General features: G+C 38.1%; 1 protein-coding gene across 3 annotated transcripts in view; it reads left to right on the top strand.

Moving 5' to 3' along the window:
* The first annotated feature begins 1,045 nt into the window (after positions 1–1,045).
* Positions 1,046–23,690, top strand: part of SLC13A1 (solute carrier family 13 member 1) — a 118,511-nt gene continuing 95,866 nt past the window's right edge. For all 3 annotated transcript variants that reach the window (XR_009352957.1, XM_059171725.1, XM_059171724.1), the window contains exons 1-2: positions 1,046–1,162; positions 23,191–23,319. Coding sequence is in view for 2 of the 3 variants with exons in the window: in XM_059171725.1 (XP_059027708.1) it covers positions 1,061–1,162; positions 23,191–23,319 (231 nt within the window). In the remaining variant the exon portion in view is untranslated. The remainder of the gene's footprint in view (positions 1,163–23,190; positions 23,320–23,690) is intronic.

Below are 23,690 nucleotides of genomic sequence, written 5' to 3'. Positions count from 1 at the left end.
TGAAGTAATGAGAAACAAACCAGAGTCTTTAGTGCTGAGCAATATTAAAATACATCTTCCATATCACTGTTAGAATCGTACTCATCTTCACACATGTGCTTACACACAGATACACGCACACCCCCCCACACATTCACCCCTTAGATGGCCCCAGTGACTCAACTCTGTGCAGATTCCCTGTTGATTATCTAGTCAATATCAACACAATAATATCAACTCAGCCCTGAAAGAGTGGAACAGCAGAGCGCTTATATAAGGCTTTATGATAATTTTTGGTTTTCTATCAAAATAAACTATAGGGTTCAAGAAACACACAGAACTTTGCTTTTAAACAGTAGCTAAACAATTTTCAACTGAATGTGGTACTGAGGAGAAAAATGCTGCTTGACATCAGAAGTAGTATTTATCTTCTGAATGAGTGCAGAGAATTCCTGAATGAGAGAGGTCAGGGGCTCTTCTCTGAGCCAACCTTCATGTAGGTGGTATAGAGGGCTGCCTCAACACATTATCTGAGAAGACCTAGAAGAATCCATCTGTACCAAAACCCTTACCTTTCACACATACATACACTGAAATTCCTACTATTGGAATTGCTATTTCAATTCACACACTGAAAATGCACTTTCTTAGGAAGGGCATTGGAGGCATCCAGTAGAGACTGCCTGAGGCACCACTGAAGTGTAGAGCCCAGAAGTCAGGGGACATCAGAAGGGGCAGAGGGGCCTCACTGTGGGCAAACTCAATGAACCTCACAATTTTCTGCTAGATATGGCCAGTTAATATTCTAGTTAATGTGAACAAATTAAATAGGGAAAGAACAGTTGTATCTTTCAAAAGCTACAGTAGCAATTGGCATGTAATTTCTTGCAAACACTCTTGAGCTTATCTCTCCACAGTAATTGTGACAGTAAAACAATAAAAATCAAGATTTAATTTTAACTCATGTTGATCAGTCTGGGTCAGTAAATGATGATGATGGGCTGGAGAAATATTAATCCACATTGGTTATTTAACATCTGCCTTATTTTGAAGAGAGTACTTTCAAAGTCTCCTACTCAGGATGATGAAAGTCCTTAGTTATATTTTAGTTTATCGCCGGCTTCTCCTTGTAGTTTTCACGGTCTTGGTTTTACTGCCATTGCCAATCATCGTTCGCACCAAGGTAAGTCAACCTGGAGAATAGGCTGGTGGGTTTCCTGATTTATTTAGTTGTTCTTTATTGTTTCTATGTAATTGCCTTGTTCAGAGGTATGTGTGGGGGGTGTCACTTTGAGTTGGAAATCAGGATGGTCATACATTGTGTTTTGTCCTTTTTTCTCCTTTTTAGTGGTTAATATTGGTTGATTCTCAATATGACTAACTAGAATAATTAAATAATGTATTCAGTCAGAATTGTTCTCTGTCTGGCAACTAGATGAGAGGAAGACCAAAGAAGTACAACCCTTGAGATCTTGTAATTCTGGTTAATCAGTGTCCAAGGAGGATACTGGGTTAGCACAATCCCTTCTCCCAAGTGCATGCAGTAATATGTTACTGGGGGAAGAGCTACAAAAACAATCGGGAGACCCAGCGTCTAGCACAGACTAATTTAGACTAATTTACTTGTCAGCTCCATGGCTTGGTGTGGGCCACCAAGCCTCCTAGAAATATATTTTCCTTATGGGATGAGAAAACATTGAAAGCATGAAGTAATTTTCCTTGGTTAATCAGGAAATTTTAAAAATTATTGCACTGTGTTCTGATCATTTGAGATTTTATTTCATTTTGATATACTTATAAGCATTTTTCTGTTTGCTTTTAAGTGTAGTCAGTTTACTAAGTCCAGAACATTAAACCCAGGACATTTTTAATCCCATGCTAAAATGATTTGAATCAGGAAACATTTAATGAGCACCTTCTTTATGTCAGGCCTGATGTTGGTAAGAGGACCACTAGAGTTAGGCTTTCTGCTTTAGGTTTCAGGTATTCCACTTATAAGCTGAGTGAGTTGGGCAAATTAGTGAACTTCTCTATGGTTCTATTTTCTCATGCGTAAGATTGGGATACTAACAGACTTGCTGTGAGAATTAAATGCATAAGCACTCATCAAACACTCTCTTGGAGCAGTGGCTGGCACACAGTAAGTAGGGCCGCAAGTCTCCCTAAATGTGTTGACCCACACCTGGTGCAATTCCCACCACCCCATGATGCCTTTCTGATGCTCTTCTCTAGCAAGTATTAAAGCAAGGTTTTACCAGTCTGAGTTAAAATAGAATCACAGTAATTATGATATGCTGGATCCTCAAAAGTCTGCCCTCAAAAGTCTGCCACTACTCTTGGAACCTCTGACAGAAATTTATGCGAGCTAATGAATAGTCCTTTTTGATTCTACCAAGGTCTCCTCTACCTTCAATGCTGGAGAAGGGACGGGCTTCTGCTGCCCCTGGCCATGGGTTGTCTGCTGCCGAGGCCAACCATCCGGCTCTAGCAGCTTCCCTGACTGGGGCTGTCCTCACACTGATGTTTCACAATTCGCTGTTGAGGAAAGAAAGGACTCCCCATCCTTTTTGTTGTCAAAGATTGTTCTGAACCCTCAAAGCCTTAAAGAATTTCTAGCGAAAACAATAGGCACAGTCCATTGTTTGGGTTTGGTTGGTGTTGTTTTTCAAACTTTGTGTGATTCATCTTTTCCTCTCCTCCTTTCCCTCCCCCTCCAGCTACTTCTGAAGACTCCTACATGAGTCTCTGGTGGCCACTAGATGACAAATTTGAGTCACAGACACAGGGCTCTAATCTGAACGCTCAACCCAAAACCCCTTCAGAGACTTGTTACTGCACGACGGCCTTCTCTTTCAACCCCCTGTTCCTGTGGGTTCCCTAGACCTGGCTGATTTCTACCATTCTACTATGAGTACATCCTAATTCTTACCTGGAACTCTGCTATATTTTAATATTTCTGGGTTAGTTTCAGCGTAAGTTCTTATTTATGGCAGAGAAAATCAGAAATTAAACTGGTCAGTACAAACCTAGGCTCTGACTGCATATCATCTGTGCTGCTCCTTTGATGCACACTTTAATGTCACTTGCATGACACTTTGATTATGTTCCATAATTTTCAGAGAAAGTTAATATAAATTCTTTGAAAGGAAGAACAACTAAATAAATAAACAGCAGTGGTTTCAGTGCATGATTCATTAATCACAAAGTATATTCTTGCTAAGAAATGCAGTCATTGATTTTTTCCCCCCAAGATGGTATGAGAAGAGTACATTAGGTCTGTGGAGAAACCAGGGACCTGGCATCAAGTTGCATTTGATGAACTGTGTTGCTCTTTCCTTTTCCTCTAATCAACTCATTTGTTAAAACTCAATCAATGTTAATCTGAGGGGTTTTTTCCTGGTACAATAACATGCTTTCATTTTTGGCTACTTCAAATGCATATTTAATCATTCAATCAACTGCTAAATAAACTCAAAGAATACTATTTTAACTCTTGCTTACAATGAAAGCAAATTTTTTTTTTTTCAAAGAATACGGGCCTTTGAAGGGTATGAACTTGAGGTAGAGTCTACTTTGACATGGTTCCAAATCAATCTATTGTAACTTTCAGGTTACTGAACTGGAGAACTCAATGCTTCTAAACACTCAGTAATAGAACAACTAAAGAATTCAAACAAAACAAAAAAATCAATTTTGCTTTATAAAAACACAGTAAGTCTACATGATGTAGAATGAACAATGAATTATTGACTTTTTTTCCCCCATTTTTCTACTGATTTTTGAGTTGTTTCTATATAGACTGGCTTTAACCCTTACTTTAATTCCATCGCAGTTCAGAAATGTGACATCAATGATGAGAAACCCTCGGTGGTTTGCAATGTGATATGCAAAGTGAAAGAGAAGGGATTCCCTTTGCAGAGCAAACCCTCAGTTCTAGGCGTTCTGCCAGCTGCTTTATCCAAATCATCTTACTTAACCTTCAGTATAAACCATTAAGACAATCACACATGTTCCATCATTTGCATTTTACATTTGAGAAAATTGATGCTCAAAGATATATGACCCAACAAAGATCACATAGGTGCTGCAGAAACTGGATTTAAACACAGATTCTGTCAGAACTCCAAATTCATGCTTTTTTTTCCTTTTTTTAAAATATTTTATTTATTTATTTGACAGACAGAGATCTCAAGTAGGCAGAGAGGCAGGCAGAGAGGGAGAGAGGAGGAAGCAGACTCGCTGCTGAGCAGAGAGCCCCACGCGGGGCTCAATCCCAGAACCCTGAGATCATGACCCGAGCTGAAGGCAGAGGGTTTAAATGAGCCATCCAGGCACCCTCCAGATTCATGCTTCAACAGCAGTTATGTTTTATTCTTTTCTATATCTGTGTTTTTGAAGATTTACCCTCTATTTTGAAGCAGTATATAAAGTGTAGCTTGATAGTCATTATCAACAACTCAGGTATTTCTCTTTGTGAAAAAACTTTAGACAGGTCAAACCACAGATGAGGTGTATCTTAACCATTTCCTCAGTTGACCTCCTGCTATTCAATGTCTTCAAGGCAGAACACTGCAATAATTCTAACCACTGGGGACAGGCCTGTGAGGACTGAAGTAGCAGTCTTACATGTGATTTGCTGAATGTCCCAGCTATACAAGTAGGTCATGTCAGCTTGTCAAGATATGCTGCCCCTTCCCTTCTCAGCTGTGCCCAGATGTTCACCTAGAGCCACAGCATCAGGTTGGCATCTTAATATCTTCTAGTTGGAAGAAATTTTAAGGCTGTGTTTTTCAATGTTTTTATGGAAATTTTATAGCAAAGAAAATGTCAAACAGAAGCTCAAATTTAATTTTATGAATTAGGTATAATTATTAGTCCAATTTTTCAGATTAGAAATAGAGACAGAAAAAAGCAAATAGCTTACTAAAATGTGGCTGTATAGATGTTTCCAATCAACATCTGACTCTAGAGCTGTGATTTCAACCACAACTGAATATCTGTGTCTTTATAGCTTCCACAGTATTATAATAAGTATACTCCTAATACATTGGGATAAATGTCACTTTACTAAAGGAATCCTATTTTTATTATTGCTTTACTCTGAAACATTAGAAATGCTGTCTTTTTAACTGTCACATAAACAGAGAGGTATTCTTAGTCTTTCTCCAATTAGTAGTTAGTGATCAATAAAACAAGCCTATGACATAATTCCTACTTATGTAAATATTTACATTTAATTAATAATTATATTGAATTTTCTCATTTCCTTATCTCAGAGAGGAAATTTATTAAATATTCCCGGATAAAAAATTAAACTTGGCCTAGGGCATGTGCCATAGTTCCAGTGATAGCCTCTGTGCAACTTTGTTCTTTTATTACTATTTCTAATATCTTGTTAATTTTTACTTTTCTCATTACTCTGTACTATTTCCTTACTCATTTTTCCAATTCTTGACTTTTCTTTGTATTTATGTTAATAAAACAAAGAGACAAAAAGAAGGCCAGAGTGTTTTTAAGGAGCAATAAGTGGAGAAAATTGAGCAATAATATTTTCTCTGTGTAAGTGTATTTCTTCCAGGTACATCTCACTCTGTCTAGCTTATTTCTAGTTTATCTCTAATTAGAACTCCCCTTTTGTTTTAGATTTTCTTTTATTTATTTATTTATTTGAGAAAGAAAGAGAGAGCACACATGTGAGCATAACTGAGGGGAGAAGGGGAGCAAGAGGGAGAGGGAGAGAAAATCTGAAGCAGACTCTGCCCTGAGAGTAGAGCCCCACACCCAGTCCATCTCATGACCTTGAAATCTTGACCTGAGCCAAAAGTAAGAGTCCCATACTTAACCTGCTTAACTGACTGAGCCACCCAGATGCCTTTTTTGAGATAAGGAGAAGGGAAATAGACACACAGATATTGAGCAGCATGCCCTAGTTGATTGGTTGCAAAACCAAAACCAGATTTCAGTTATCTCTCAGATACTTCAGGGTTTCTCTGCACAGTATTTTGCACCAAGAAAGACTTAAAGAGCAAAGAGATTGGGAGAGTCAACATAGCAGAGCATAGTGTGCCAGCACAGCACAGGTTAGGGAGGGAGGAACTACAGCATTAAGGACCAGCTGTATTTCTGCAGCTGTCATATTCTACCTAGGCTTCCTTCATAAAATATTCATCTGCTATACCATGAGTTTCAAAGTTATGATAGAAATTATAATAAATAGGAAATGATAAGTAATGAGAGACTTGTGGTGCCATAAATATACAGGAGAAATATTGTGCTTATAAAGAAATGCAGCCTTATAAGTGATAAAGAATGTGCTAGGGCGCCTGGGTGGCTCAGTGGGTTAAGCCGCTGCCTTTGGCTCGGGTCATGATCTCAGGGTCCTGGGATCGAGTTCCGCATCGGGCTCTCTGCTCAGCAGGGAGCCTGCTTCCTCCTCTCTCTCTCTCTGCCTGCCTCTCTGCCTACTTGTGATCTCTCTCTGTCAAATAGATAAAATCTTAAAAAAAAAAAAAATAAGAATGTGCTAGAAGAAGGGAGGTGGTATGTTGGGAAGTTTCATAGAGAAAATGAAAATGAAGGGGAAAGAATTTAAAATGACTACAATTAAAAGAATGGGAAAGGGAGGAATTCCAAGAAAACATAATGAACTTTGAAAGGGATAAGTGAGATAAACATATTAATAGAAATAATTGATATTGTTTTAAATGTTGGTTTAAAATATGGTAGAGATTTAAGATAAGGGGGGAAATACTGTAAACTCCAAGAAAGGAAGCATTTTAGTCACAAAAGAGTATCAGAATGATGGAGGGCAAGAAAAAAGAAAAAATAGAAATCATGCTGATAGTAATGTGGTAGATGAACTAAACCAGGAAATCCAAATTTGATATATATTCCTTCACGAGTATTTTATGAGAAGTTGCTAAGCCCAAACTATTGTGCTCAATGAACTGTGGGATTCAAACGTAAGTTTAAGTTAACTGTCTGCTGTCAAGTTGGACAGTTTCTGAAAAGTCAATATACACTGTGGCAAACAATCACAAAATAAGGTTGTCTATAAATAAGTGCCAAATGATTTAAACAAATCATTTGTGTCTAGACATGTAATTAAAAGGTAGATAAATCTCTGGGGATTCATCCTTCTCCAGCCCCTCCATGCCCCCAATGACACACAATCCCATTGGCCCACCATCTGCCTCTCCTTCTACTTTCTTTGTCTCAGAGAACCTGCTAGCCTTCAACCCATTCCCAGCCTGAAACCTGTGTGTCATCTCAGATACTGCAAATCATCAGGCTATGTTGCCTCACCTCGTAAATCCACTCCCAGTTCTCCTTCTTCGTATCTGCTTTCCTTAACGCTGTCCCATCTCTCTTTCCCAGGGACCATTTCACAGTCTTTTTTCCCTAAAGTCTCCTGCCAGAGCACTATTTTTAAAATGCCAACCTGGTCCTATTGTACCCCTGGGTCAGACTTCTCCAGTGATTCTTTTTTGCCTACAGGGGGATAATATCTATATAAAACATGTATACACTGATAGATCTTCAAGATTTTGCCATTTATTTTTCCTAAAAGCCCTCCCCCACGCTCCCAGTACCTGTCTCCCACATTTATGGTTTCCACATTAGCGATATTTCATCATTTGCAGTCCCTGGCTTACTATTGACTATTCATGGCTATTCTTGCCTCTCAGTCTTGGCACATGCCATACCCTTGTCCTGGAATGCTCTCTCTTCTTGCTCTGCCCTTCTTGAGAAAGGCAGTTCTGGCAGTGACACAAACTGAGGATCCTCCTCAATGCCCTCATTGCATCATGGATACCTCAGCCTGCATTATAGTGTGTATTCCATTTTGCTTTCATCATTCCCCACTCCGGACACAAAAGCCTTAAGAACATACTGCTAGTCACACAGGAGATAGTTGATAACTATGCTGAATGAATGACTGATGATTTCCCATGGCAGAAGGAAGGGGGGTGGGTGGCTTAAGCCAGATCTTGGAGGAAAGATAGGATGTGGGAGAAAGAAGATGATGAAAGGAAAGAACTTCAGATAGAGTGACAAGTGTGGCAAAGGGACAGAACAGAAACACTGGTGTAAGAGGAGAGTGTCTCTTTTTTTCCTTCCATGGTACATTTTTATACCTAGCTTGATAACAACAAGGATGTGAATATCCACTATTAGTTTTATAGCAACCATTAGAAATACTAAGTATCATCCCCATCTTACAGATGAACAAACAGAGACTTAATGAAAGAGGTTAAGCAATTTGCCCAATCACACAGTCTATACAGGGAGTAAGAGGATTTAAATGCAAGTCCATCTGAGCGGCGCCTGCATGGCACAGTGAGTTAAAACCATTGCCTTCGGCTCAGGTCCTGGTCTCAGGGTCCTAGGATCGAGCCCCTCATCGGGCTGTCTGCTCAGTGGGGAGCCTGCTTCCCCCACCACCCTTTGCCTGCCTCTCTGCCTACTTGTGACTCGCTCTCTGTCAAATAAAAAATTTTTTTTAAATCTTAAAAAAAAAATGCAAGTCCATCTGACTCCAAATCCCATTGAGGACACAGCTTCTTTAATGGTATTTGTATCAGATCCTTAAAAGCTTGCTCACAGTTTGCCTTACTCCATTGTTTCTGGGTTTTTGGTTACAAAAGCATAAGTTGAGGTGAAGCCTCCATCTGCTTGGTTGCAGAGTAGCTGTGACCCATGGTGGACAGATAGTAGGAGCAAGCCAGACTTCGGTTGTCTAAGCTGCTGAGATTTTGAGGACTTTTAGCCACAGCGTAGCCTCAGCTGCCCCGATTTCTCTCGCATATTCGGAAAAACTCCTTCAGTGATGCTGTCATGCTACCCCTGGCCTATTTCCCCATCTGGAAGGTGAACAAGACTCTTATCAAGAGTTTTAAATGTTACCTGTGGATTGGCTGCCCCAGATTCACCTGAGCTACTTGATTAAAATCCCCAGCTCTGGAGGCGAAGCCCAAGATCGTGCACACTGAACAGACTCTTCATGATTCTGAAGCAGATAATCCACAGACTGCATTTTGATCACCCTCTAATGTTCTCAGGTTAGAGAACTAGGTGAACTCTGGGGTCATTTCTAGTTCCGCTGTGTGCACAGGGGGTAAAGCACTGTGTGCTAATTAATTGCAGAGATTAAATGGAAAGAAGAAGTTAAATGTTCTCAGGTAATTGGCATAGTGGCTCCACCAGTTGCCTTTCCCTGCTATCCATTTGGGCTAAAAACTAATGAGAAATACTAGTTATTTTTCCTTGACTTTGTAAGTTGAGCTCCTCCTTACTCTTTCTCTTCTGAAAGGAGAATATTTCTAATCATTTTAAGCCTTGCAATTAATATGGGTTGAGTCTTGAGAAATCACTGCAGCAGAAGGGGTAGGTGTATCACAAACTCTGCAAAGCCCTTTACAGGCTCTGTCAAATAATAATAGTGTTTTTCTTGTAGCACCCAAATTTAAAATGCACGATTTTTCTCCTTTCTTAATTGCTCTGCGTTCTCTTTAGAAAATCAATTGCAGTGAGTGAGGTCTGTGATTGGTCTTGCTTTTCTCAAGCTGCGCTGAGAGATCATACCCACATGCGTACTAATTCATCAGCCAAATTACTCCCTAATATCAGTCAGAATGTCATTAAAAAATGGAGGGAAGGGGTAAAAAAACTATATTTTACAGCCTAATTTTTATTTCAATTCCATCTGGAGGTATAATTTAAAAGAGAACCAAGGTGATTTTTAAATATAATCAACCATACTTCCCAAGACAATTTGACAGTCGGAATTTGTGGGGGAGAAGCTATTATCCAAATTGCCTAGTCATAGCTTCATTTGCCTTCCTACCTCTGCAGCAAGTACCCTGACTGCACTTGGTTGAGGTGGTTAAGGCAAGATATGACAGTGTTATTGTTAAATGGGGCCTGGGGAAGTATGAAAGTGTCAACTGTGAGGAAGTAATCGATGCAGGAAAAGTTTTAGCTTCAATTCTTGTTTACTGGCAACAGAGATGAGAGCTCCAGGAAAATTGGGGAGACATTCACCCACTGGGGTGAGGATTTAGATATCCAGTACCAGCAAGTAGGAGAGAAAACAGAAAAGAAAACAAGGCAAAGAAAAGAGGTTCCTATGCTGAAGAATTTTATGTTTAGGATAGCAATTAAGACTTTTATATAGGGATCAAGACATATAAATAGAAACAACTAGGAATAACAATGAAAACCTGTGAGAAGAAAACAGTTATTCAACAAATGTTACTGAGTGCTTACTACGGGCCAGGTGTTGCTTTAAGTGCTGGGAATAGAGCAGTAAATAACAAAATATATGCTTTCTTGGCATTTTTGCTTGGATTGAAGGCCAGCTCTACCCCATATTCGCAATGTGATCATCGATCCCTACTTGACCATAGAATTACAATACCCACCTCGATGAATGTTGGTGTAGACTAAAAAGGATAAGTCATGTAGAACACCAAGTATTGTATCTGGTGTGTAGTAGGCATTCATAAATGTTATTTTCCCATCCTTTTAGATATTTATAAGTCAGAAAAACAGATTTGTCTACTTACTTGTTAGATTTCTTCACCTTTTAAATAAGTTCTTCTATCTATAAGGTTTATGATTAGCAGTATAGATGAAGTTCAAACAATCAGGACACCTCTCCCCTAACCATTCTCCACTTTAAACACAAAGCAAATCTATGTTTCTGTAGACCAGAATGGGTCAGACAAGCAAACAAGGGCAGTGAAGGTGAGAACCTCTGGTTGAAAATTCTCCCATCTCATCCTGGGGACAGTCAGATTCAAAGACCCTAATAAGGGCCAGAGAGTAGTTTTCTTGCTATGAAAAAAGAAAAAGCTACAGACAACTGTCTGTGGTAATATTCATCAAGATAGGCACTTTCCAGCCTCTCCATCAGGACCTGACTCAAGCTGATGGATCCAGCTAGATGATTGGATTTGCACTGTCCTAGTAGGACAGGACCTCAGGCTGCCAAGATAAGACATTCCAGATGGGAAGCTAGGGACTTACTGGAGGCAACTGTAAAGCTTCTAGATGAGGAATAAAGAATACAGAAAGAATAAACACAAAAATAAAACAACTACCACTCAATCTCAACATGCAAGAAGATAATTAAGAAAGACTGAGAATAGTGAAACTATGGAAAGAGCCCACATGTCCATCAACAGATGAATAGATAAGAAAGATGCCGTACACACACACACAAACACACACAAACACACATATCCATACAATTCCATTGCATACAATGGAATACATCTCAGCCATCAAAAAAATGAAATCTTGCTTTTGCAACAACCTGGATGGAACTAGAGGGTATTATGCTAAGTGAAATAAGTCACTCAGAGAAAGACAACTATCATATTTCTCACTCATTTGTGGAATCTAAGAAACAAAACAGAGGATAATAGGGGAAGGGAGGGAAAAACAAAACAAGACAAAATCAGAGAAGGAGACAAACCATAAGAGACTCTTAATCATAGGAAACAAACAGGGTTGCTGCAGGGGAGATGGGTATAGGGATGGTGTAACTGGGTGATGGACATTAAGGAAGACATGTGATTAATGAGCACTGGGTATTATATAAGACTGATGTGGGGTGCCTGGGTGGCTCAGTTGGTTAAGTGTCTGCCTTCTGCTCAGGTCATGATCCCAGAGTCCTGGGATCGAGTTCAGTATCAGACTCCTGGCTGACTGGGGAGTCTGCTTCTCCCTCTGCCTGCCGCTCCCTCTGCTTCTCCTCTCTCTCTGACAAATGAATAAAAACTTAAAAAAACAAAAACTGATGAATCACTGAACTTTACCTCTGAAACTAATAATACACTATATGTTAATTAATTAAATTTAACTCTAAAAAAGAAAGAAAAGTTTAATAATACTAAAAAAGAAAGAAAGACTGAAAATGGAAACAACACAGAGATGAACACAGAGCTTTCACAGAGATGAAAGCACTCCAAATAGAGTAAAAACAATAAGAGAATCAAGGCACGTTTGAGACACTTGAGCTACAGATTGCAGGATTTGTTGAAAAGCTATAATAATTAAAAGAGTTTAATAATTTTGCAAGAAGTGATTTTTAAAAAGGTGACCATGATTGAGGGACAAAATAAAGAGCCCAGAAACACATGTGCCTGCATTTGTAAAAAAACAAAAAAACAAAAAAAAAACTGGCATGGGAAATATAGAGCAACAGGAATTGTGGGGAGGAGATGGACCATCCAATTTAAAAAGCCAGGGCATTCTGGTTACACATTGAGGAAAAATAAGGTATCAATTTCCTATACAAATAAATCAAGGCCCTATACTTAAAAATTTTTTAATTTTAGAAAAAAACATGGAAGTATATAATACAGGAAGAATTTTTCATACAAGGTAGTAAAAACAAACAAAACCAAAGAATTTTAAAATAACTGCAGTAAAATCTTTTCAACCAAAAATAGAATAAAGCAAATTGCAGAGATCAGCCAGAGATTAAGAAAAATATTTGTAAATATTTAACTTATAAAGAAATATTAAAAATCTAAAAATAACCACAAATTCATGAAAAAGAGAAGCAAACAAGCAACAGAAAAATGGTAAGAGGCTATAAATAAGGTAATTGCAGGAGAGAAACAATTGTGTTCAGTGACCATGAAAAAATACTTCAGTGGTATTCAATTTGATACAAATTGAATTAAGAAGAACTTCTCATACCATCAGATTGTCAAATAAACTAGCCCAATATACTAATGGTTGATAAAATGGAACTTTCTCACATTGTTAGTACTGATATAAACAGATACAACCATCTTGATAGCAACTGGCAATACCCACTACAGTTAGACTCCACCTCTTTCATTCAGAATTTCACTACTACTTTTATACTCTAGCTTAGAAAATCTCTTTCCTCTATCTACATAAAGGTAGGTAAAAAGATGTTAATAGCCTAATAATAATGAAAAATTGAAGGGAAAGAGCCTTCAGTAGAAAAATGGACAAATGAATTGTAATACATTCATAAAGGAAATGCCATGTCCATTTAAAATGAATTAACAATAGGTCTACATATATCAACATGAATGTATTTGACATACATAAGTAAAATGATAGAGTAAAAAATCATTCTTGACATGAGTGAAAAAACAAGTTGAAAAATAATATATGCAGTAAACCTTAATTTTAAAACCAAATGTTGTTTATTAATGGTAGAGATGTAGTGAAAAGAAGGGGCCCATGTACCTCAGTGTTTCTAGCAGCAACGTCTACAGTTGCCAAACTGTGGAAGGAGCCAAGATGCTCTTCAACAGATGAGTGAAGAAAGAAGATGTGGTACACATATACAATGGAATATTACTTAGCCATCACAATGAATGAATACCCAACTTTTGCATCAAATGGATGGGACTGGAGGAAATTATGCCAAGTGAAATAAGTCAAGCAAAGAAAGACAATTATTGTATGGTTTCACTCATATGTGGAACATAAGGACTAGGGCAGAGGACCACAGGGGAAAGGAGGGAAAACTGAATGGGAAAAAAATCATGAGGAAGACAAACCATGAGAGACTCTGGACTCTAGGAACTAAATGAGGGTTACAGAAGGGAGTAGGGTGGAGGGATGGGGTAACCAGGTGATGGATTTTAAGGAAGGCACATATTGCGATGGGTACTGGATGTTATATGCAACTAATGAATCATTGAACACTGTATCAAAAACTAATGATGTACTATATGTTGGCTAAATAAACATAATAAAAATAAGGAAAAAAAGATATACTGCTAGAAGTTTTCTTTTTTAAAAAAAATATTTTATTCATTTATTTGACAGAGAGAGAGAGATCACAAGGAGGCAGAGAGGCAGGCAAAGAAAGAAAGGGAAGCAGGCTCCCCACTGAGCAGAGAGCCAGATGTGGGGCTCAATCCTAGGACCTTAAGATTATGACCTGAGTTGAAGGCAGAGGCTTAACCCACAGAGCCACCCAGGTGCTCCATGCTAGAAGGTTTCTAATACAATATCTATTGTCAGAAAAAGGGATTTCCTATCCATATTGATAACCAGTCTGCACTTGATAGCTTCATCTCTCTGGTGGTATGAGAGAATCTTCATACAATAGAAAAGGTGGAGGTGGCCCTAAATGAGCCAGGGAGGCACAGTGTACACACACAGAGCAGGAAACCCTGCTTAAGAGACATTATACTTCATGCTACATAATGGGATTTACAACATATGTATTCTGCACAATAGCCTCTGTCTGGCTGCATGTGGTTTGTTTGCTGAACTTACCATGTAATTTTTGGAAATTGTAGGGAATATATAAATTTTTGAACAGAAAATTTTATGCTTTTATTTTGAGGTATTTTTATTTGAGGAAGCCCTCTCAACTCCCCGCGCCCTTTGTTTCGTGTAGTATTTTGGGAATAAATCGTGATTTTTAAAAAAATCTGTTTTATAAAATCAGTCTTGGTCAGAATTTTCAACCTTTTTTCTTTCTATATTTTCCATCACAACAAACAAAAAAGAAGTAGACATTATTGTGTTCCTCTAATTCAGCTCAAGAACTCATGTACTCGTGTGCTTTGCTATTTCTAGAACAAAATTTTATTCAAATTATTGTTATGGTTGCAGAGTTCATTTTAATAAAGATAACAGCGACTTCCACTAGACTTGAGAGGAACTGAAAGAGGGGGAAAACAATTCACCCACAGTCTAACTGACTTGACGGCTGGCCTTTGTTGTTGCTTTATTGTTTGCTCATGGTTGTGATGGCTAGTGGCGGTAATGGGGGAGTGGCTCTACTTTAAGAGTAGGGGGATTGGTGATAAGGTAGATAGAGGGAAGAGAAAAAAAATTAAAGGGATCAACAGGAGACAAAGATGATATAGTTAGAGATAATGGGTTAGTCTCTGGATTTTTACTGACAAAATGAAGGAACTTTTCCCCGACCCCAGAGCCGGTTCTGTGAATCAGATATCCAGGACACACTTTCAGTGGCAGCACACACAACTGTTGAGTTTTCTTCTTCATCAGAAGAGCCTGTTCACCAAAAATTACTCACCCTAATATCAGTTTTTTAAAATATATATGAATAATAGAAAACAATGAAATGTTTTCCTCTATCTTTTGTTCCTTCTTCTTAATAAGAATGTTCATAGATCTTTGGTTTTAAAAAATAATTCTATATATTTTAATATTAGATTCTTAAAAGAAAATGCTTGACACTGTATCTGGATTAACCTTCTGTTGTTAAATACCTGAAAGGTATTGATGGAAAAGAACACTTTCTTGCCCATGGCTCCAAGCCTGACCAAGAAAGATCACATAATAGAAAACAGGAATTGGAAGGAGATATTCCTGGGATGGTGGACCCATCAACAGGATAGCTGTGTAATTTATAAATGAGGGACACGAGAATGGAAAGTGTTCCTAATCAGAAAGGCAATAGGTATAAACCAGCATGATCCCAAGAAAATGGAGACAGATTGTCATCCTACCACCCAGCCCTAGCCCTCTGGATAATTCTGTATTCCTCCTTTTTAGACTTAAAGCTTTCATTAAGTTAAGAAAAATGGGGCATTTCCCATAGATTCTGGGAAGACAACTCTTAGGAACAATGTAAATATGGTGGCTTAGCCAGCTGTAATTACAACCTCCTGGGACTCATACGCAAAAATTTAAAATGCACATGAGTGTTTGGGGGAGGTTCCATAGACAAGACATAAATTTGAACCTTAACACTGAAGGATGGAGAACTTTATAAAATATGTTCTGAATCTGGAGATGAAACTTGGACAGAACATTACCTGGAAGCAAGTGTCCAGTTTCCAAGTTGGACCTGGAATTAGAGATTAAAGGGAAGGTTTGGAAGAGGAAGTAACTCAGTGTTTCTCAAACTTGAACCTGTGTAAGAGTCACCTGGGGAAACTGAACATGCTGATTCCGATTCAGCATGCGGGAAGGGCCTGATTTCTGCATCTCTCACAAGCTCTCGGGTCATGCTGATACTGCTGGTCCAAGGACCACATTGGGGGCCGGGCAGAGAAATTCAAACAAATGGTCCAAGTGTTGATTCTGGAATGGTAAAACAAGATTTATTTGCAAGGCAGCGTGTCTGGGTAGCATTTTTATTACCAGAGATTTTATTGAGATGCTAACAAAGGTACAGCAGGTAAGAGAATAAAGTGAAAAGGTGTATTGCTCTGCAGAACTGAAAATCACAAATCTGTCTTTAAAGGGTAAGCTCTCCTTGAGTCCGAATAATTGCTGACATGGAAGAATATGATCCCAATATTACCAAATTCCTTAGTTTTTCAAGGAATTTGGTAATATTGGAAATCCAGAAATTCAGATTTTATTTTTAACATGAAATGTGTTGGTATATAAATCATGATTCAAATGAAACTCACACACCTGCATATCATCATGAGTCAAATAAAATGTATGTTCTTGTTAGACTTGGTAGTCAGCTTGCTACTTCGTCTCAATAGTCAGACTGGGTCAAAGAGTCCAAGGGTCCAAAGTCCAGAGTCCAGATTATAGTTAGAGGCAGTTAGAAACTGTCCCTTAAGGGCATCTGGGGAATTATCAGTATGACAACTTGGCTGAACATAATGTATTAAAGTTCAGAAAGAGGTTGCATGATAAGGAGCAGGGATCAGAACCCAAACATCAAGAAGACATATAAATGAGCTCTTTAGAACTAGAGATATGATGTCAGGAAGTATTTGGGCAAGTCCAGTAAATCTTATTACAGTTAGAGTGAAGGTGGCATCGCATACAAGATGAGGATTATGGATTATTTCCAATAAACACCTCAAAATCACTGACTTGATTTTAAGTCAGGGCTGGGCAGTAAAAATATGAAATTTGTTAGGGAAATTAATAATTTAACACTTAAATTTTGCTTTTTATTGCGTTTCAAAAGTTGCTACTCCTGAGTAGACCATGATATTCTAGCTTGAAGTAGGCCCATGTTGAGATGAAACAGGGGTTATGTTAGCTAGCACTGGATTTATTTTTCTGTTTGAGCAGTCCCTTATAGGTTGGTGCTCCAAACAGTTGTCAGGGTGACTAGTCCTTTAATCTGGCTTTATGCAAGGGAATGACAGAAATCAAAGTGGCTCCTTGGAAGACGGTGTGGTTGTGGAACAGCCTAGACAGCAGTGGAGGACGGGGGGTAGGGGCTGAGGGGCAGATCTGAGAGAGAAAATGACAGGGATAGATAGAGGATCTGATTGTGGGGAAAAGAGCAAGGCAGTAATGGGGTTCATTTATCTTTGAAATCTGTATTCCTGCAAGTATTAGAAAACAAAGTGGTATTGATGTGTTCTCACCAAAACACAGGCCTGGTCGTTCTTATGCATTGGTATCTTAAATTAAGCTAGTATTGGGGAGCCTGGGTGCTTCTGTTGGTTGAGCATCTGACTCTTGATTTCAGCTCAGGTCATGATCTCAGGATCATGAGATTGAGCCCCACACTGAACTCTGTGCTCGGGGCAGAGTCTGTTGGAGATTCTCTCCTTCTCCCTCTGCCCCTCCCCCTGCTCACACTCTCTCTGTCTCTAAAATAAATAAATAATATCTTTTAAAATTAATTAATTAATTAATCTAAGTATTCACAAATCCTCTCTAGAGCAAATTAGGAAGTTTTTTAGTTAAGGCCAGGCTATGTTTCATTGTTTTATTGTCAAGGTTATAGAGGCAGACTGTCTATAAAACCGTTAACATCCAAGCAACTTTATTCTATCTCCTGAAAAGATAACATGGTGAAGGCATAACATAGTCCTAGCTTCTTAAGGATTTCTTAGACCCTCCCACTGAAAGTGCAGGGACACTAGGTGGCGAAACACCAAGCTCTGATATTTACCCTGACGTGGGGGAATCAGAGAGCAGCAGAGCTAGAAATTTTATTGCCCTGGGAGAACTGTAAATAAAATACCTCATTAAACACAGACAGCAGTTTTTATAAATTTTTCACACGCAACACAGATTTTGCAGAGATTAAGCCTTGTGAGAGCAAAACAAAGCCATATAATAGATGCTAATTTTTGTCAATCACTTATTACACTCCAGGTGATTTCATTTCAACATTTTTTATATAAGCCAAATATAATAATACATTTGAGCCACTTTTTATTGAATATAATCAATATCCAATGTTCTGTTAGTTTCAGGTATAATGAAACATAATGATTCCACATTTATATACATTGTGAAATGATCACCACAGTAAGTCTAGTTACCATCTGCAACCCAAGTTACCATTTCTTTTATGATAGGAACTTTTAAGATTTTCTTAGCATCTTGCAAGTCTGAAATGCAATATTATTGACCGTAGTCACCATGCTGTGCATACATCCTCATGACTTCTTTATTCTATAACTGGAATTTTGTACCTTTTGAACCTCTTCAACAACCCATTTTGTCTACCTTCCTCAACACCTTCCCCTCTGGCAACTGCCAATCTGTTCTGAGTTTGGCTTGGTCTGATTTTGTTAATTCATGTGTTTATTAGATTCAAAATATAAGTAAAATCATGTAGTATTTCTCTTTCTCTGTGTAACTTATTTCACTTAGCGTAATGCCCTTAAGGGCCATTCATATTGCCACAAATGACAACATTTTATTACTTTGTTTTTATGGCTAAGAGGTAGTCCACTGTGTGTGTGACATCTTTCTCTATGTTACATATATATATATATATACCATATCTTCTTTATCCATTAATCTATCAGTGGACACTTAGGTTGTTTCCATACCTTGGCTATTCTAATAATGCTGCAATGAACATAAGGGTGCGTGTGTCTTTTCAAATTAGTGTTTTCATATTCTTCAGATAAATACCCAGTGATGGAATTATTGAATCATATGGTAGTTCTATTTTTGATTTTTTGAAGGACCTCCACACTGTTTTCCTTTGTGCCTATACCCAGTTCACATTCCCAGCAACAGTGCACGAGGGTTCCCCTTTCCCCCACATCCTTGCCAGCACTTCTTATTCCTTTCATTTTCCTAATAGCCATTCGGACAGGTGTGGGTTGATCTCATTGTGGTTTTGATTTGCATCCCCGTGATGATGAGTGATTCTGAGCATCCTTCATGTGCTTGTTGACCATCTGTATGTCTTCCTTAGAAATGTCTATTTGGACCCTCTGCCTATTTTTTTAATTAATTTTGTTACTGAATTTTATGGATTGTTTATATATTGGGGGTATTAACTCCTTACCAGATACATAATTTGCAGGTATTTTCTCTCATTCCTTAGGCTTTTATTTGGTTGATAGTTTCCTTCTCCATGCATAAACTTTACAGTTTGATGCAGTCACATTTATTTCTGCTTTTATTGGTTTTGCCTTTTGAGTCAGATCCAAAAAAAAAATATATATATATCATCAAGACCAATGTCAAGGAGTTTACTGCCTATATTTTCTTCAGTAATTTTATAAATTCTGGTCTTGCATCCAAGCCTTTAATCTATTTTGAGTTACTCTTTGTATACGATATAAGATAGTGGTCTAATTTTATTCTTTTGCATGGGGCTATCCAGTTTTCCAAATAGTATTTATTGAAGGGCTTGTCCTTTCTCCATTGCATACTTTTGAATCCTTTGTCATAAATTAATTGACCATATATATGTGGGTTTATTTGTGAGCTCTATTTTATCCCATTGATCTATGAATCTGTTTTTATGCCAATACCATTCTGTTTTGATTATTACAGTTTTATAATATAGTTTGAAATCAGGATGCATGATCCCTCTAACTTTATTTTCTTTCCCAAGATTGCTTGGTTATTCACACTTTTTGCTCCATACAATTTTAGCATTGATTGTTCAAATCCTATGAAAAATGTCACTGAAACTTTGATAGGCATTTCATTGAATCTATTGATTGCTTTGAGTAATATGGACATTTTAACAATATTAAGTCTTTCAAACCATGAGCACAAAATATTTTTCCATTTATTTGTGTCTTCTTTGGTTTCTTTCATCAATGTCTTACAATGTTTAATATACAAGTAGGTCTTTCACCTCTTGGTTGAATTTGTTCCCAGATATTTTATACCTTTTGATGCATTTGTGAATGGGATTGTTTCCTTAATTTTTTTTTCTTACAGTTCATTGCTACTGTATAAAATGCAACAGATTTTGTGTACTGATTTTATATCCTGCAATTTTACTGTATTTGTTTATTAGTTCCAATAGATTTTTTGTGGAGTATTTTAAGATTTTCTCTATGTAGTGTTATGTCATCTGCAAATAGTGACAATTTTATTTCTTCCTTCTAATTTGGAAGTATTTTATTTCTTTTTATTGCCTAATGATTCTGGCTAGACCCTCCAGTACTATATTGAGTAAAAATAATGAGAATGGGCACACTTGTCTTGTTCCTGATCTTAAAGGAAAGGCTTTCAGCTTTTTACCATTGAGTGTGATGATAGCTATGGGTTTGTCATATATGGCTTTTATTATATTGAGGTACAGTCTATCTATACTCACCTGTTGAGAGTTTTTATCTTAAATGGATAAAGTTCTTATCTTAAATGGATGTTGAATTTTTTCAGGCGTGTTTCTCCATCTATTGAGTTGATCATATGAATTTTGTCCTTAATTAGTGTGGTGTATCACCTTGATAGATTTGTGGATGTTGAACCATTCTTGCATCTGTGGAATAAATCTCACTTGATCATGATGCATGATCCTTTGAACATACTGTTGAATTCAATTATCTAACATTTTGTTGAGGATTTTGCATCTATATTCTTCAGGGATATTGGTCTGTAATTTTCTTTCTTGTGTGTCCTAGTCTAGGTTTGGTATCAGGGTGATGCTGGCCTCATAAAATGAGTTTGGGAGCATTCCCATCCCTTCAAGTTTGAGAATGTTTTGGTAGAATTCACTGGTGAAGCTCTCTGGTCTTGGACTTTTCTTTGTTGGGGGTGTTTGATGACTCGACTCAATCTCCTTATTAGTAATTTTTATTTTCAGATTTTCTATTTCTTCATTATTCTGTCCTAGAAGATTGTATTTTTCTAGGAATTTATCTATTTCTTCTAGTTCGTCCAATTTGTACAATTTTTCATAGTAGTCTTTTGTGATTTTTTCTTTGTATTATTATTTGTTACTATAATTATTTGTATTAATTGTATTTCTTTGGTGTCAGTTGTAACTTATCTGATAACATTCTGATTTTATTTAAAGCCTCTCTCTTTTTTCCTTAGTAAGTCTAGCTAAAGGTTTTTCAGTTTTATTTATCTTTTCAAAGAACCAGATCTAAGTTTCATTGATCTTTTCTATTGTCTTTTTAGTCTCCATTTCATTTATTTCCACTCTGATCTTTATTTTCCTCCCTCTACTAACTTTGGAATTAATTGTTCTTTTGCTGGTTCCTTTAGGTGTGGGGTTAGTTTGTTTGAGATTTTTCTTGTTTCTTGAAGTGGTAGCCTGCCGACAACTATCTCTCCAATTGTTTCAGATTTCTAGCGCTTGGAGATGCTATCCTCTCTGGTCAGCAGAGGCAGGCACTCAAGGGGCAACTCCCGTGTTGGCTCTACTTGCCTGCTGGCTTTGGCAGGGCTTTGAGTGCAGCGCATTCAGCTTCCCAGCTCTGGTGGGGATGCAAGTGCAGTATAGGAGTGGGGCACACCCGCTCGTGGTAGCAAGGTAAATGAAGAATGCAAAAGTGGCACCAACTAGCACTTCTATCCATGGACAGATCCTAATGGGCTCGGTCCCTCTGTGAGACACTTTTAAGATTAACAAGTAACTGTCCTTCATGTACGATCTAGGCAATTTTCAAACTGCCGATTTTGTGCTGAGTCGCAGGGTGGATGAGTTTGTACATGAGCTCTTAAAGAGTAAAATCTCTGGGGTGCCTGGGTGGCTCAGTCTCTTAAGCATTTGCCTTTGGCTCAATGACCCGGGAACCTGAGATTGAGCCCCATGTTGGGCTCCTTGCCCAGCGGGGAGTTGCTTCTCCCTCTTCCTCTACTTGCCACTCCTCCTGCTTATGCTCTCTCTCTCTCAAATAAATAAAATCTTTTTTTTTTTTTTTTTTTTTTTAAAGAGCAAAATCTCCATTTCCTACAACTTCATGGGTCTCCTGAACCTAAGCTTTATTGGTTTTCAAAGTCAGACATTTTGGGAACTCCTCTCACTGTTGCAGATCCCAAGAGTTGAGGTGCCTGATATGGGGCACAAACTCCTCATCCTCAGGGAGAAACTCCATATTTTGAGATACCTCCCAATTGTGGGTCACCATACCACATCTGGGGGTTCTGGTGAAACCACATTCCTGTCTCTTACCTGTCTGGATGTGACTCTCTTATCCTTTGTTATAAAGGAAACTGTTCAGCTAGCTCTTGGTTTTATTTTTTGGAAGAAATTATGTCATGTGTAGGTGTAGACATGTTGCGTTTGTGAGAGAAGGTGAGTTCAGTTCTGCCATCTTGAACCCCAAATCACAACCATTTCTTAACAATGCTCTAAAACAGAAATCCACAATTTTATACCTAGCAAAGAAACAGATCCTGTTCAGAATTTCATTTCTGTTGAGTCTTCCTGTGTTTCTTCAAGAGCTCAGTTGTCTCCAAAAAGCAAAACAGGAGGTTCTTAATTTCTAGGTCCATGTTACTTAGGAGCTGATTTAGTCTCATCCATGTCACATAACCTGGCACTGTCCTCCTTCTCTGAAACATAGCACAACAAAAAGTTTTTTCTAGGTTGATTTCTCTCCTTTGATAGGAGGGGAAGGCAGGTATACACTGGTGCCAACCAATGGGTACCAGGGAATGCAATGCAAGTCACATATGTCTTGCCCCAGGGAAAAGACAGTAACTTGACTATTTATGCACTCCAAAAGAACTGGAAGTGCATTTTATAACCAAATAAAGGTGAGCACAAGCATTCATACACACTAAAAGGAACACACACACACAAAAAATGGACTATACACTGTTACCTGTTTTGAAGGAAACGTGAAAGAAACTTCATGAAGGAGGATGTTTTTGTTTTAGTTTGGTTTTTCATGTATACTAAATTTTGGCTCTTAGAATCCCTAAGAAATAACTATTTACTGCCCAACACAAAGGTACAGAGGCCTTCAAGTTTCTTCTTGCTTTCTCAGTGACACAGCTCCATTCAGCCAATGTGGTTATGATTTAAATGATTTCCCAGTCTCATTATTTCACCTTGCATTTTTCCTTTGTTCTTGCTAGGAAGCAGAATGTGCCTACACACTCTTTGTCATTGCCATATTTTGGCTTACAGAAGCTTTGCCTCTGTCAATAACAGCTTTACTGCCTGGTTTAATGTTTCCACTTTTTGGGATCATGACTTCTAAGAAGGTAAGTCCTCTTGCAAATGTTTGTCATAATTACGTTCCTAATTTTGTACTGATACTGCCATTGAGAAAAGCTGTATTGAAAGGGAACAAGCGGGGCACCTGGGTGGCTCAGGTAGTTGAGGGACCAACTCTTTGATTTCAGCTCAGGTCATGACCTTGGGGTCATGAAATCAAGCCCTGTGTGAAGCTCCACCCTCAGTGGGGAGTCAGCTCGAGAGTCTCTCCCTCTGCCCCTCCTTCTGCTCTCTCTCTCAAAATAAATAAATCTTTTTTTTTTTTTTTTTTTTTTTTAAGGGAAATGCATGTTGAGAAATGCATGTCCTGTCTTCCCAGGCTGATATCTATGCCTGGTGACTCCCTCCCAACAAAAGG

The sequence above is a fragment of the Mustela lutreola genome, chromosome 4 (assembly GCF_030435805.1).
Source record: "Mustela lutreola isolate mMusLut2 chromosome 4, mMusLut2.pri, whole genome shotgun sequence".
Classification (NCBI taxonomy): Eukaryota; Metazoa; Chordata; class Mammalia; order Carnivora; family Mustelidae; genus Mustela; species Mustela lutreola.
The sequence above is the reverse complement of the archived record's forward strand: the minus strand, read 5'-3'. Positions and strand labels throughout refer to the sequence as shown.